The sequence below is a fragment of the Colias philodice genome, chromosome 11 (genome assembly GCF_061535455.1).
Source record: "Colias philodice isolate Cphi_HAF_F1 chromosome 11, ilColPhil1 Martin Lab GWU primary, whole genome shotgun sequence".
NCBI classification, from domain to species: Eukaryota; Metazoa; Arthropoda; class Insecta; order Lepidoptera; family Pieridae; genus Colias; species Colias philodice.
In genome coordinates, this window is record NC_143096.1 from 6,186,285 (window position 1) to 6,202,597 (window position 16,313).

Consider the following 16,313-nt stretch of genomic DNA (forward strand, 5'->3'; position numbering starts at 1 on the left):
GTGAAATGAAAACTAGTGTATGAAATTACTACCTAAAGCAGGCGACTTCACTCGCATGGTGCCCAGCCAAAAAGCCTCTAATTCCTTTCTAAAAAATCTCAGTTTTTATGTGAAAGAGCAATAAACACACGAATCATACATATTTTAATTAATTTACATACATCCCCTTTAAAATTGTTATAATATGCAAAACTTTTATTGGATTTCTAAAACATTATACAAGTTAACCGAATCATCTGTTGAAATATTTTCTTTGTAACTGAAACTGAAATAACTGACATAACTGAATGTTTGGGCATGCTATTTAACAAGACCTTGTGCTGGAAATGCTGGGATTTTTCGCAAATAATAATCATTTTCCGCAATTATTTATGTATGATACCTATAAGAAAAGTGTTCACGTTTAATACATAGTGTGTTCGAGCGATTTTTATTTGAGCTCCTAATAAGATACTTATTAACTACACAATGCGCTTGATTCTCCAGTAACATTATATAAAATAATATTACGTGTTTATTTGCTGTATTTTATAAATCCAACGATTTTATACTTTGAAAAGCACACAACACTCATGAGCATCAGTATCAATTAGTCGCGAACTTGTTGCGCATTTTTAGCTGCATAATACGAAAAGAAACCCTTAGTGACGTTTTCGATACCTTAGCTGATAGAGGGTAATTACTCTAGTAGAGGAATATGTAATAATTGCCACTGTATAAATGTAAGTCATAATATCGCCTAATTGTAACTTTAGAACGGCTGTTTATAAGGATACATTTATAATCATACACAAACGAGTACCTATTAAGAACAGGTAATTCGTTAAAAATATTACGTGCTCCTACACTGCTTTTAATTAATATAATAAACAGGCCATTACATTTTATTAAAATAAAAATGTGTTTGTGGACGGAAAATAGCAGAGTAAAACATTTCAATGAATATTACCAAGCATAGAGTCGTAATTTATAAACTGAGGTAAATTCTAAAATAGGTTAACGTTACGGAATGTGCGTCGTGCAAGTCAGCTCAAAAAGTGGCATACACGTGTTCAGTACAGTGTACACCCTTAACCCGCCTTCCCACAGCATCACTGACTAACACTTCAAAGGTTTTCCTCTTTACCTTTTTCCCCTCTCTTCATAAACCAACAACACCTTTCAATGCGAATTCTCACACAACGTTTAAACGTATCTTGTAAATTACGCAATGACACGTTTTAAAACACAGATTATTTTATTTAAAGTTCATAATTTCCATTTGATTGAATAGTCAGTGTTCTATAGAGGAACAGTGTTATAAGCCGCTTACATACAAACACGTATGGGCTGCAAGGAAGAGATATAAGAGGAGTACTAATAGCGAAGGATTGACAGAGACCAAATTGATACATATTAGTAATTTAATGCTGCAACATAAAAGTATAAAACGTATTGAAATATTACCTATGTTCGACACTTTTTGTTCGCAATAAGATATTAAGATTAGCATCTAGGTCTATGTTATGATTTTTTGCTTGAACTATGAACTTTTACATGTAAAAGTCATTCATAATATTGACGTTGCTACTATTGTGATGCTACGAGTGCCACTGTGCTTTAACTAGGGTGCTATCAAAAAGTTATGTGCTTCAAAATGTTATGCTTATCACACTATTTACTAATTTCTCAAATAGTTCATACAAAGCTTAATAAGTATATACTACCATATTATTCATCCACATACATATCCAAAATTCGCCATACCCATAACAAGCCCTATGATTTACCTTTTCTGTCACTGGTGACACTTTAAGACTATCCCTAAATCGAGTATATTCATTCCCGATCTTATCTAGTCACACCACACATCCATCTTACATTCATATTTAAATAAATCCAAACTCTACATCAACCTAAAGAATTTAACTTAGGGTATGTTTCCTCTACAGTCCACCCATATCTCAATTCGTCTACATTTTTTATACCAAACATACATCTGAGCACAATATGTATTAAACAAATGCAAAAAAATGTGTATCAGTTTGTCTAGAAGATATCTCTTATATATAAAATTCTCGTGTCACAATGTTAGTCTGCATACTCCTCCGAAACGGGTGGACCGATTCTAATGAAATTTTCTGTGCATATCGGGTAAGTCTGAGAATCGGCCAACATCTATTTTTCATATGTACCACGGGCGAAGCCGGGGCGGACCGCTAGTATTTATATAGAATTAATTAATAAAATAATATGGGTAATTATAAAAATAATTTAAGTAAAAGATATCAAACTGATGTCTTAGGCAGGTACCTATCTATACTAATATTATAAAGAGGAAAAGTTTGTAAGTATGTATGTATGTATGTATGTATGTATGGTTTTCACGCAAAAACTACTGGACCGATTTCAAAAATTCTTTCACCATTAGAAAGCTGCATCTTTACTGAGCAACATAGGCTATATTGCATTTTCAAAAAAATTAGAGATCCTTACCAAAAATGCAATAATGTAACCCAAGGTGTAAAAAAATCCTCAATAAAACTTCTGTCATCGCGTGCGCTGCGGAATCTATTGAAGATAGAACAAAAAAATGTTCTACGGTATTATAGAATGGATCAATATCTACAAGAAAGTCCGCGATACCATATGTCCATCTTCAGTAGTTATGTTACTACAACAACTTTTTTACGTTTTCAAAGTAAATAGAAGTGCCGACAGTAATCAAACCATGTTATCCATACACATATATTAATCCTTATTTCATTAAATGATGTTTTATTATAGACTGTTTCAATACCAGCAAAATACTTTTTAAATGAAAAGAATTGGATATTCCATTCAAAAGATATAACGAATTTTTAAAAGTGTCAATCTACAGAAAATAGTAGGTATACTGTTCGAGCAGGCCGTAGTGCGGAGGAGTCACGGAGGAATTCTACCAATATGCGTCTTGACGGAACACATTGGGGTTTTGGTCGGTAGGAATCCGACATAACCCACGGCCCCTCCCCCGGAGGCCGTGGGTATCTATGAAAGATTTCCCCACTAAAAAAAAAAAAAAGGCCGTAGTGCGTGACGGGGTAAAGGTGATTTTGGGAAAGGTGAAAAATTAAACCTATAGTCCGACCTATAGTAGATTTTCACTGTAACGATATCGCTATCTATGCGGGTGAAACCGCAGGGCATTGCTAGTATGATAATAATCTATATTGATATATTAATCCGTAGTTTCTAACAATCAACTCTACAATAATTAGCTATTCAACGAATATAATGATCTCGTACGATTGCTCGTACGCACAATATTCATACCACAGATTCAAAATTAAAAAAAAATGTAATATCACAACTTTTTAATTATGTAACATAACAGTTAATTTAGCGTGCATATTCTTATATTACTTATATATTGGTTTCACCTTTCGCTGCTTCTACCATAGTAAAATAAAAAATATTATATCATCATGAAAAAAGTTAATCATAATAGACTTATTATATTTTGTTACATGATATTTTACAAACTCATTTATCGTCTAAAAGAGAACTCATATAATTTATTGTTTTATAAGTGATTTAAAATAATTTCAATGCAATAATAAATTTGTGAATTTCAATACGCCTTCAATATTCAATATACTTACATCGAATATCGGTTTATCGCATTACGTTTGAATTATGTTCAAATCCGATGAGATTAATTAACGTAAAATGAAATTATAATAATTATTAAGTAAATTCCCATTTGTATTTTTCCCATTTGAATTTATTAAGGCTTAATGTGTATATGAAATGCTTATAATTCGAATGTTTTGCAAATTATAAGAGAAATTACATTTATTGAAAATAATCACACTACATACCTACTAACTTATAAAAGATTTCCTCTGTATATGATAAAAAAACTGTTTGTATAGTTACTACCTTTAAATCGATAGTTCGAGCTTTTTTTTTCATATTTTTACTTTTTCATATATAGGAAATGGGCTAACGACGCTTTTGAAAATGAATGAACAGTGACGTTCAAGCACTTGTACTCGATTTGCCCACTAAACACATTATACAGAACCACATAGGTACAGAAAACACTAGTTATACCTACACAGGGTCGATAATATTTGAAAACAAAAAAGTTATACTGGACAAATTTGAAAGTAGAAGATGTGTGTACGGAACCCTCGGTACGCGAGTCTGACTCGCACTTGGCCGATTATTATGCATCTTTCTTACTACAAACTTTTTACTACTACTTTTTACAAATTTTTAAATTTTTAACGTCGAATAATAAACTTTCGATACTTTTCTTTCTTTTTTGGTAAATCCAGATAATGTTGCATTTTTGCGCATTTTCTGAGATTTCCTGGTGTATTTTTTTTTTCACCATCGAAAAGTAGTGATTTGAACGACGAACAGAAAGCACAGAAACATTTTGATACTAATATTCAGGAACGGGAAGAATCATCATTTAAAGCGCACAGTTGTCGATTGCACAGTCAAGGTGAGGATGGTATTGTATGTCGTGTGGTATGACGATAGAATTCAGCGGTAGGTACCTAATGTATAAAAATTTTTTCAGAGGACTTTGTTAAATACGATAGAGAACGCAAAAGAAAACGACATCTCAGTGCCAAAGTATGAAACCTATCGGTGAGACTTGGCTCGTTAACGAGTCTTTCAGCTCTTTTATATTGCGTTTGGTATATATTGCATCACCAGTAAAACCAAAAAAACGATAATTGTTATTTCCGAGTACCAGAGTGACGGGAGATTTTAATAATTATTTTGAACAAATTTCGGCAAGACTGGAATTTTGGTCGTGGTTGTCGTTGTCGTTGGTAGTGTGACCGAACCATTACCAAAATATCATGAGCTTATGTCAATAATTAGTGTTAGCAGTTTCTATTCTATGGCGTGACGTACGTTTGTCTAAAGGCCCAGTAGTATTTTCGTGAAAGAGTAACAAACATCCATCCGTCTATCCATCCATCCCACAAACTTTGCATTTAAAATATGAGTGGGATTTATTTTTTGTTTCAAGTATTTCATAAAAAAATATTCAAATTTTATCGTTAAAGTAGTATAAGATGAATCAGTTATAAAACCCTCGAAATCATTGATTCGTTACAATGATTATATGAATATTGAATAAGTTATTTACCACATAGTATGTAATATATTCACCTAAATATTATGTCGAGTAATATTTTTAACAACACCTCTGATTTCATTACATTTCTAAACGATAATAAACCTGTAATACATTATATTCTAGCAGTAATATGTATATTTAATAATAATACTTTTAGTACAGTAGTACTAGATCCCACTGTAAGATTATTGCGTTCATAGTTTTTTTGATGAAACCAAAATTTTATGTATTTTTATAATTAGGAGAATATATTATATCGACTAGGTTGCCAGTCAAAATTTGGCCGCATTCTTCTTACTATACCTAAATATTGGTACATACAATTTTGGTTTCATCAAAAAAAACTATGAACGCACCAATCCTGCGGTGAGATATTAGACAATTATAATTTATGTATAATATTAAAAATTTCACAGAAGTAAAACCCAAAAATTATCGTGTCCGTACTATTATGAAAAAATATTTCATTTGAATGCTATTTAAACAAAATTATTAATAAGCATGTATTTGTAAGTAATTTTTTTTTCCAGCAACTATGTCCATATTTATTTGGTACTAGCGGTCCGCGGTTATTTACGTTTTCTCTACATAAGAACCATCCTCGTACTTCAAGGAATATAATAAAAAAAGAATTATCGAAATCGGTTCAGCCGTTCTCGAGTTATGCGCTTACCAACACATTTTGCGATTCATTTTTATATATAAGATAATACTTATGTGTGGCAATGACATTATAGTGAACATTTTCTTGGTATTTCAATCGTATAGAGTTAAATTGGATTAAAAAGCTGGTATATGCAGCCTAAGTCCAACAGTAAGAAATAAATAACCATCGCCTCGACTCCCGAGGGGATTTAAGCAGGGTTCATGTTACAGAAGGAAGTACACGTAAGAATATAGTAATGCTATATCCCTAATGAGTGTATGGTTTTTTTTTATTTATATAGGATTTCAACTGAGCCTTAATTTATTAATACTGGCGAGGCTATAATCATGTTGGTTTTGATACACAGAGATAAGTATACGTTTGATTATGTACAATTTGCTCTTGATTTTGAATATATCTCAAATCATTATTACGCAAATTATATTAAAATTAAATTAAATGTCATAGATGTTTTTCCATCCTTATAAATTGAACACGGTTACTCTGTTAATGTTCTTATAACCAATGTAATTACCATATCACCTTATTTTGTTACAACTCTATCAAATCGTTCATGTATATTATATCTTTATTAATGTATCCCAGGTTATATTCGTTTATATGTGGGCTATGTATTTTAGTAAAATTAGCATTTGTCAAATCAATACCCATGTAATTAAAAATCACATTTTTCTTGATCTGGTTATTCGCAGTCTCTGCAGTATAAAGGAAATATATCTACCGCCTTTAAGACGTGCGCATGCTCTACCTCCGTGATTCATACCTAGGTACCATCAAGTCATATTCTTTATATCTCTTCTTAAGAATGCAATTAATTTTTTTTCAAATATATCTAATACAAGAATAACTAACAACACTAAATTGTAAAATATAGGTAATTACTGAATATTTATATGGATTATTTTGTTTACTATCTACTCGGTCTACTCAGTCGTTTAACTAAAAACAGACATACATTTAACGTTACATAAAATTAGGTAGCTTTTTGTTTGATAGTATTTAAGTATATATATTATGTATACATGAGTTTTGAGGTCATGGTCCGAGCAAACGTTTTAAGACACTCATGCGAACGGAATTGCAGGCAAAGTAGGCAAGCCCTTCAGATGCGAATACGAATTTATAAGAGACGCAATTTTAATATTCTGTAATCTAAAATAAGTTTCTTAACTAATATGATGAAATATAATTCAGCTAATAAAATATTAAAATATCTCTAAATATTTTGCTGTCATGCTAAAACTAACATTCAAGTCTTGAAAACTAATGGTGTCGTTTAATGATTAGTATGTCAGAAGTCTAATCTATAAGTAATAATAATCGTATAATGATACTAAAATGAATCTATTATATAATTTGCTATTTAAGACAACTAATGTTTGCGAATGATGGCTTTACAAGAATGAGTCGTTCTTCAAGTGATCGTTTTCGGAAGCTTGTTTTACACAGTATGATGGCTCTAATATCTATTAAGCAAATTAGTAACACTACATTTTCCTAATCAGCCACATTTAACTTACCATATGCACAAAAGTGCGAATTATAGTCCAATTTTTTTAGGTTATTATAACTGATTGATATAATTGCACATTATAATATAGCCTCGATCACAACTGTACAACTCAAGAAATAAATTATATCTATCAAAGAAATAGTACAATAATGGCTGCAGTTTGTATCACGGTTATAGTTAGTTATCTATGAATTATTATTATTACATAAACTCCTACCTCTTATAAGAGAGTAGTTAGGTGTTTTAGCTCTCCTTATAGTTATAAATACAGGATAAAGCAGTTAATTGGTCATAATTAAATAATTATTATTTCAGTTCAAATATTTGACGTTATAAGAATCTTAATCGTAAACAGAAATCTATTGATATTAAGAATAACTAAATATTACTATTTAAGAAATCCAAAATAGAGTGTAACTTTATTTAAATATGTTTTTAATCAATAAGATAGAACTGTATGGCGAATTTTCAACGTTATTAAGGAGATGTTATTAAGGAAAGACATCGATGCGTTGAGGTAATATGGGCGATATAGATCCTAAGCGGTACTTAAACGTGATCGCGTGCACAGTGTCGTAATGCACCTGCTAATTGTGTTCGATACGGTGTGAAGATCAGAAAGTGAAACGTCAAGTGATTTGCACTATATTCGAGTCGAGCGAGTGAGTGACGCCCGTTGAGTCGGAGCGCGGCGCGGCACACACTGGGGCGGGCGGCCACGGCAACGTTACGTCAGTGAGGGGCGAAAGTCGCGGCGGGCGGCCGGAGGGGTGGGCGCGGGCGGGGGCGCGGGGCGCGCGGCGGGGCGACGTGTTCCGAACTGCTGCATCCTCGGAGCGCCCATCCTTGGGCGGTTGGGCCAGCGCAGCTGAAAAACGTGCCATCGTCGATCGCCCCCGCGATTCTCTACAAGAGTAATAACGTCCTACACGAGTTGAATTACTTGCTGCACTCTAAACGAGACTGTCTTCCACTAACTCGTTCCTCTTTAAATAGCTTTCAGTACTTTAGTGATAAAACGAAAAATTATTGAAATATATTTCCGTATGGTGTTTTCGAGATCTATTAATATAATGGATATAAAAATGTTCTCTGAAAAAAGTCATAGGTCAAGTTCACTTGATGTGACTAAGAAAGGGTCCTTTACTTAAATAGCATTAAAGTAGATATGGCTGCGAAGTGCGAACTTTTTAAACCAACCTGGTTAATTAATGTCATGTTTATTAATGGCTATTTAAACAAACAATAAAATTTAATCAATTTATTTATTTGTCAACATGGCTATGGATAAAGGTAATGAACATTTTGGGAAAGAGTCATGGATAATTGTGTTCGTTTCAATAAAACAACATTACTACATTTTAAAGTTTTATTTTTCTTTGAAAAATAAAAAAGAACAAAAATTAAACTCTAAACATATGAAATACTAATAATCTTTACACATTTGGCAAAGATACGTTGAAAATAATAATAATTCTAGACTTTGTATATGTTTACGATATTAACTTATCAATAGACTCTCTTATTTTAATAAATTGTGAGGTAGATGATTTCAATAGTCTTCAAAAACTTATAAATAACTACACTTCTAATCTAAATTAGACACTTAAAACCCGTATATGTAATACCTAATTTTATTTATCAGTTTAAATGTAATACTACAGCTTATTTCTAGAAATTGTATGTGTATTCATATTCAGAACACTTCAGAAGGGACAAAAGATTAAGTTTAAATAATTGCGTATCACTCAAGTAACTCAACGCCACGCCACGCCACCAGTGTCACCAGAAGCATTTTTAAAATACATAATGTTATTCATACAGCTTTGTTTAAAGAAAATAAGTACATTTTATAATTTTGAAAAATCGATTGGTAATTTTATATTTCGATGAAGATATAATTCTAATTAACAATTGCACGCACGCTTAATTTAAAAAGCAATTTAATGTTACAGGACCAGGCTATATTTATAAGTTGCGTATGTTTTACAATCCAATTAAATTTAACAGATCTGTAGTGGAAGAGCTTATCAAGTGTAATTGTAAATGTGACACGAATATGTTAATTGCTCCATCAATTAGACAAAAGTTTTCGATAACGTGATAAAGGACTTCCTTTAAATTTAAATTCGTGTGCACTCGGCGTGTCCCCGCGTGAGTATGATAGATAATTACTTACAGGAATAGATGGTGAAATTTTGTTACATTTAGGAAACAAACGAGTATACTTTGCCTCTATAAATATAATTTGGCAATTAAATTATATCATCGCACTCAAGACAAGAACACTATAATTTTTTTAGGGAATCAAAAATACTACATTTATATTTTTATGAAGTTACTTGGAACTTCGTCGTATATAGGCAGAAATAATCGTAATGACTAGTTCATAGATAGCCTGAAATACACTGATAGTAGAAACAATCCATCTATTACATCAAAAATGCTTCAGTTAAAGGCTATCGGGAACGACAAATACGGAAAAATGTAGATAAATGTTTTACAAAAAATTTAAAAGATTCCTGCTCCCATTGAGTGATTAGACGTGAGTAGTGTAAACGTATTTTACACGTGCAAATATTATTTAACAACAATTCTAAAAATTAAATTTGTATGCTAATTAACAATTCTCGCCTTTTCTTGTGTAAAATTACAAGGAATAAGTAAATTTTTGTTTTATTTGTTTCCTTCGCTTGTTCTCTTGAACTTCATAGAAATCTTAATTTATAGTGTTATTCACTACAAAATACTCATAATATTTATATTAGGTACTGGGAAAAAATAAGATGTTCTTAAGTACCTGAGTGATTTTTACAATAATGAAACAATTTGAGCAAACGCAATATTCAAATATTAAATCATTGAATTTAACACTACGGCAAATTATTGAATAACAGGAAAAACAAAGGGTTTTTACTTACAGATATAAAATAAGCATCGAGGAAACGAACGAATATAGATAAAAAAATTATATAATTTTAAGATTTCCAAAATATTGGTATTTTTCGAATCAATATTTCATTAAGTCTCTGAAAGTAAATCTGAATACATTTAAATAAAGATAAATATCCATAATTGTGTTTATCTGATATGAAATCTTTAGTCAATAAGAGTTAGATTTGGATTTAAAATGGAAAGATAATTGTAGCAACACACATGTTCCTCTAAAATGTACATAATAATTATCAACTACTGGAAATAGCTTAGCCCTTATTGTTGTCCTATTATCCTTTCTGAAACACGCGATTTTATCAAAATTTTCGTCCGTTGCCTTTATTTTATTCCTGCTATCTGAACATATTATGATAATCAAAAAGTGCTTTATAAATGTTATTTTTCTCTTTGATACGTCTCTTCTAGTATCCGTACTAGTATATTCTTACAGAGGTATTTACAGTACTTTAGTTAAAATAACATTTGAACATTCGGTGGTTTTATCATTGTCCTTATTATTTCAAAATTAAATAATACCTTACAACTTAAATTATAAATCCTAAATGACATAAAATTGGGCGTAATATAACAATAACATATATTAAAAATAGTCATATCATAGAGACACACAACTTTGGGTATAATTATTTTGTAAAAAATTAGAGTATAAAACACTCGAACACATAAAATTTGTACTACGTTACGTTTTTAAACTTAAGTCATAAAAGTCTATAAGTAAAATATTTTTGTACTTTATGTATTTGTTCTCATCAGTCTTGTACTTAAATACAAAATAATATTTTACTTGTCTTTATTTAATGAGGTAGTTAGATTTCGTACTAAGGTTACATGACACTTAAACTTATAGAAATATATCAACGTGATTATAGAAATTCCGCTTTTCTCTCTTATCGGTGCAAATGGGATGAGTTTTCATAACCGACTTCTTTGGCCACATTTTTTAGAATCTTGATGAATTAAGTAAGTGAATACCGAAACGATAAAGATTAATCGAATAAAATTTTCACGATACGTATACGCATCGTTCTTAAAACAGAAAACAACGTTTAAAATTCTGCTTATTAGCTAACTTAATAATGTTGGAAGCCGGTTATACAGCATCGGTTTCGGTATTATTGCGGGCTCTCCTCTTGGCTTCCTTGAGAACTGCTCGACTGCTTCGAATGTGAATCGTCTTTCTTCTTCTCCACCTAGTGAAATAATTATAGTTTATGGGTTATTTAAGGTTTTAATGAAACTATTCTATTAATCTGTTATGATGAATTATGTTTTAAATTAGAATTAAACGTAAAATCACGAAATTTTAGTGATGCCTAGCTGACTAGCACATTATCTGTTCATATCTTATATCTAGAAACAATCGAGACGTTTACAGGGCAATCTGCAATAAGATGATCCTCGCTCTTGCAGTTGTGACATCTCTTTGGTTGTGGTCCTATGCTGCACTTGGCTGCAATGTGATTGGCGAACTCTCCGCAGTTGTAACACCTGGAACAACGCAAAAATTGTATGAATTTCAGAATTGGTTAGTTAAATGATACCTTATTAGATAAATGAATTTGGTAGCCTAAGTGATATTTTATAAAAAAAATGTTAGTGGGCTTATGGTCATATAAATCCGTTTTTAAAGTGTGACATAACCTAATCTTGCTTACAATAGTGTGGCTCTACAATTATTATTTTTTTGCAAAACCTATCGATCCCTTGACAAAATGCAGGAATATTAAAGAAGATCAGGGTAAATCCCTTCCCTATCTTTCCAAATTTGCAACTGTAAACTTTATGCTTAGTACTGGTTGCTTGGAAGAAATTGCTTTTTAGCAATAAAGCCGCCAATTGCTTCTGATATCCTGATATTGTAAAATTAAAAATTGTGTTCAATAAAGAATATATAACTAACTATAACTAAATATTTTTGATTTTATAACCTTTTATGCCACATTTGCATATCCGTTAGCGTTAATTTTGAGGTTAGTTAGTTGATCTTTTCTCAGACACAGCTATGAATTTAAGACAGACTATGAATTGAAAATATATAAACATAATATAGATAACATACCGTATCTTTCTAAAGCGTTTTTTAGAAAGTGGGCGTCGGTGTGAGCCCTGGCAGTCCACAGACGAAGGTCCGGATACACGTGTCGCTTCTAGCCCTTTGTCCGACTCTTTACATTCGAATTCAACCACTTCTTCATCCCCAAGTGACCGAAAGCCTGACATTTGTATGACGCTCTGGAAGAACAATATATTATAAGGAAATATGTAGTAAAGAACACGTGGTAGAGCAACTTAAGGTTAAACAGGTTAAAATTTGTCCCTGTACAACTTTATATCTATATACATATTAAGAACAGCTAGTAAGTGTAAAACCTCAATACTTTTTATCGAAACCAAATCTTCAGTATTGAGAGAAGTAACTGGCATCACAAAGGTAACTAAGAGCAGTTGATGTTTATAAACAGGTCGAGTCCATTTGCCTTGCTATGGTAAAAGCATTTACACTATTTACATTCAAATTAAACCAATTGAATACTTTCAGATTCAAGAAGCAGATTTGTTATCGTAGTCATTAGTGCTAGTTCTTCAAGTCAATTCATAGAGCATGGTGCACGTGTTTATGTGACAGCAGTGACAACACACCCTCGTGGTGTGTAAGAATATATTCTATTCAAACATGCGATTAGATCTAAACTACAGAAATTGCCTTTTTGTTTTTCTAGCTTTGATATGTACATTGCAAAGTATTAATATTCACCTAACGTAACTTAATTTTTAAAAGCTATGATTTTTGAAACCCTTGAATATCTACTATTTTAGGTGATTTCAATAATAATCAAAACATTTATGAAATACAATCAATTTCAATCCATATATTTATCGGGTTTTTCTTGTACTCTAAATAACGTTATCGTAACCCTGTGCCCGATAGAAAAATGAAGTAACATTTCATGCCAATAAAATGAACCTTATCGATGCTCAATTACATACTTTTGCCTTGTTATTACAAAATGCTAGCTAACGTGCTTGCAGTCGACCGAAGTACAAGTTTAGTGGCGTAAATGTATATAAAAAAAAACATCCGGACTTGATAAGCCGAACAAACAAATAAGCTCACTATCAGGTCAACCGCTAGATACGCTGTGTTTTGTCAACGGGCTTCTTACTCTTACGATTTCTTTTAAATAAATCAACTAGAGAATAGATACAAGATTCGTGGTATGATGCAATCTCTCAGTTCTATGTTAATAATATACTAGTCTACACACTGAAATTGAATGGAACATTTAATCAGCCCGTGTCGAACGACTATTTCGTTTATGTTCCTATTGGATTTTTTTTAAACTTTTTTTTAAACTTTAAAATATGGAACTTTTTACAAATAATAATTTAATCATAATATGCAAAGATAATTAAGGAACAAATAGAATTTATAAAAAAGTGCTCATAATTGTTTACAGAAAATTAATATTAATTTAACTATATTTTTGTTGAGTTGAATATTAAAAACTTATGAGGAAACTGATAATAATCAGTACTACAGAAATAACACGAAATAAGGTGTGATTCTAATGTAAGATGTTATGAGTGAATTAATTCTCCTTCACCAAAATAGGAGATAACAGCAATGAAGTTTTCAGGCACAATGCTTGCTCAGAAACATTTCATAACCAAGTTCAACAGTTCGAAACTTCAGGCCTGTTTTTTTTTATTAAGTTGCCATGAATACCGTAAAATCAATCAGTAAATTCGTCCGAAACTTTTACATATTATTTATTTATTTATTACAAAACAATTTGTTTGCAAAAAAGTTGTGGGCAATTTTCGTAAAGCAGTGACATACAGTACACACTAGTGCACGTGCTAGTTACTAGGAACGCAGAATAACTTGGTACATGAACACCTCTCTCCGGGATAGTAAAGTCACAAACCCTTCTATACGTTGAACGACTGGCACCGACCGCAAGTACAAAATAGAAATATTTTGTTGCAGGTATTCTTGTAAGCAGCAACTTGCACACACGTGCTACACGTGTTACTAGGAACGCAGGATCACCTGGTGCACGAACACGTCCTGGCCGCCATCCTCCGGGGTGATGAAGCCCCAGCCCTTCGCCACGTTGAACCACTTGCATCGGCCGCGCCGCGTCACGCCCGTCACTCCGCCGCCGCTCGCGCTACCCGCACCTGTAAAAAACACACCTTTTGTCAGCCAGCAAAAAACCCTTTGTTACGCATTTCGAAAATAAAAAACGCGCTTTGTATTAGAATCTACGCAATTTGTATTCAGGTAAAATAGAATAAGGACTCAATTCTATATCGTAAGAACATGTATTATACATGTCAAGTACAACATTTATAAACTCTCAGCGATTCTTCACTAAATAAATAAATTTATACGCGGTTGTTTTGTAATAAATATAATACTGTTACCCATATAACATTCCTGAGGAATTTCAAAACTGCTGTACATTATGAATAAATTAAATTGTTCTGTCTAATATAAATAATCAGATATGAACTTTCTCCATAGTATTCGACAAAACAGGGCGATGAAACAAATAGAGAATGCGATCAAAAATTAAATCCATCTTAACAAAATATTTAACATCAAACAAACAAAGTTATGTCCTTCTATTAATTGTTATTTTCGTGGCTCTATTCACTAAATGCATATTGAGAGCGTTCTCAGAAACTATTTTAAATGAATATTAAAACGTAATTGATTTTTTGTTAGATTGCATTAAGTGGATTGTCCCCTCTTTTAAATGCATACACACTAAGACATTTTACCGTTTGGAAATCTATTAGCAATAAATAAGGGCCCACGATCGTTTACAGGACTACGAAAGGGTATTACTATTCCCCTTATCGGACTTCTTCACAAAAAATAACGTGGGAAACGAATGAAAGAATGAACTCTTCTTTTTATGTGTAGATATCACCAAAGCTAGCTGGTAAGGTTAAAGACCTCATTTCAAGGGACTCAATAATACCAATACCCACTTTTAATTAAGCGTCGGGGTAACACACAACGTGTCGTACCTTTGTATTCAAATAGTTTTAAACATATTATTCATATTTCTTAGTATTGATGACTGTACTTCCGGATATTTTGACTCAATTATTTTAATGGCACATATCCGGGCCAAAAATAAGAATTCGTATTAAGCTATAATTTTCTTGATGACTAATTTAAGTCGATAAACGTGAGTAAGATTGTATTTATTTTAAATAGTATTTAGTCGGTTAATTGTTTGTTCGGGTCGGTCGAGACTCGAGAGTAGAGTGGCATCTAACTGAGATGCCACTCCATGCATTTCAGAGTTCAGAGAAGTAGCCGGCGGTAGGTAAAAGCGACGGCACACGTGGCACCGACGGGGACTAAAGAATGTGCGGTATTTAGGTTGCGTTTCTGGTACCTCTTCATTCATTGCCGTAACATTGCACCGTGCGTTGCGTTCCGACACCATGCCGTATACTATGCCGATGCCGGCGCTCTTTAAGACCAATATTTACATTTTACTCATTTGTCCACATTTATAACGTCAACGTTTATTAGAATGTAGAAAAGTTAGGTAGTTTTATTTTACAGTTTTCTCAATAAAGATCTTTTTTCTATGTTTCAAGCTTAGATATTATATTTCACGAAAAATTAAATTGTTATCCACAAACTTTTGGTCATAACATATTATGCGGCATTTTAGTAAATAAAAAGCTTATTTATTAGATAGGTATCCATAAAGAGAAGAAATTATAAACCATGAAAATTACGTTAGCAGCAATTTGGTTTAAAACGAATAGGGCGTGTTTAATTTGAACAACACACAAATTTCATTCACATACTTACATTAACATCTTAAGTGGAGTTACTCACAAACATCTTCTCCTACTATCGTGTTGACCTATGGACTTAAAGGAGTAATATTTGTACAAAACATTCCAAAATAAAGATCTGGTCTTGTCGTAAGGCAGTTGTACACAGCCTTTGTGGAGAAAGAAAATACCACAACACTGCATTTTTAAATGTTACTAAACGGGCTTTAAGAAAA

At 32.1% G+C, this 16,313-nt stretch overlaps 1 protein-coding gene across 2 annotated transcripts in view; it reads right to left on the reverse strand.

Annotated features, from left to right (window-relative positions):
* Positions 1-16,313, reverse strand: part of lin-28 (protein lin-28 homolog) — a 73,843-nt gene that overhangs the window by 53,949 nt on the left and 3,581 nt on the right. The window contains exons 2-5 of one of the 2 annotated variants that reach the window (XR_016316285.1): positions 14,318-14,448; positions 12,323-12,495; positions 11,637-11,751; positions 9,267-11,453 (exon numbers count right to left, since the gene is read on the reverse strand). Coding sequence is in view for 1 of the 2 variants with exons in the window: in XM_089700842.1 (XP_089556968.1) it covers positions 11,376-11,453; positions 11,637-11,751; positions 12,323-12,495; positions 14,318-14,448 (497 nt within the window). In the remaining variant the exon portion in view is untranslated. Of the gene's footprint in view, positions 1-8,663; positions 11,454-11,636; positions 11,752-12,322; positions 12,496-14,317; positions 14,449-16,313 lie in introns of those variants that run through there. The other variant, XM_089700842.1, reaches the window with a different exon arrangement.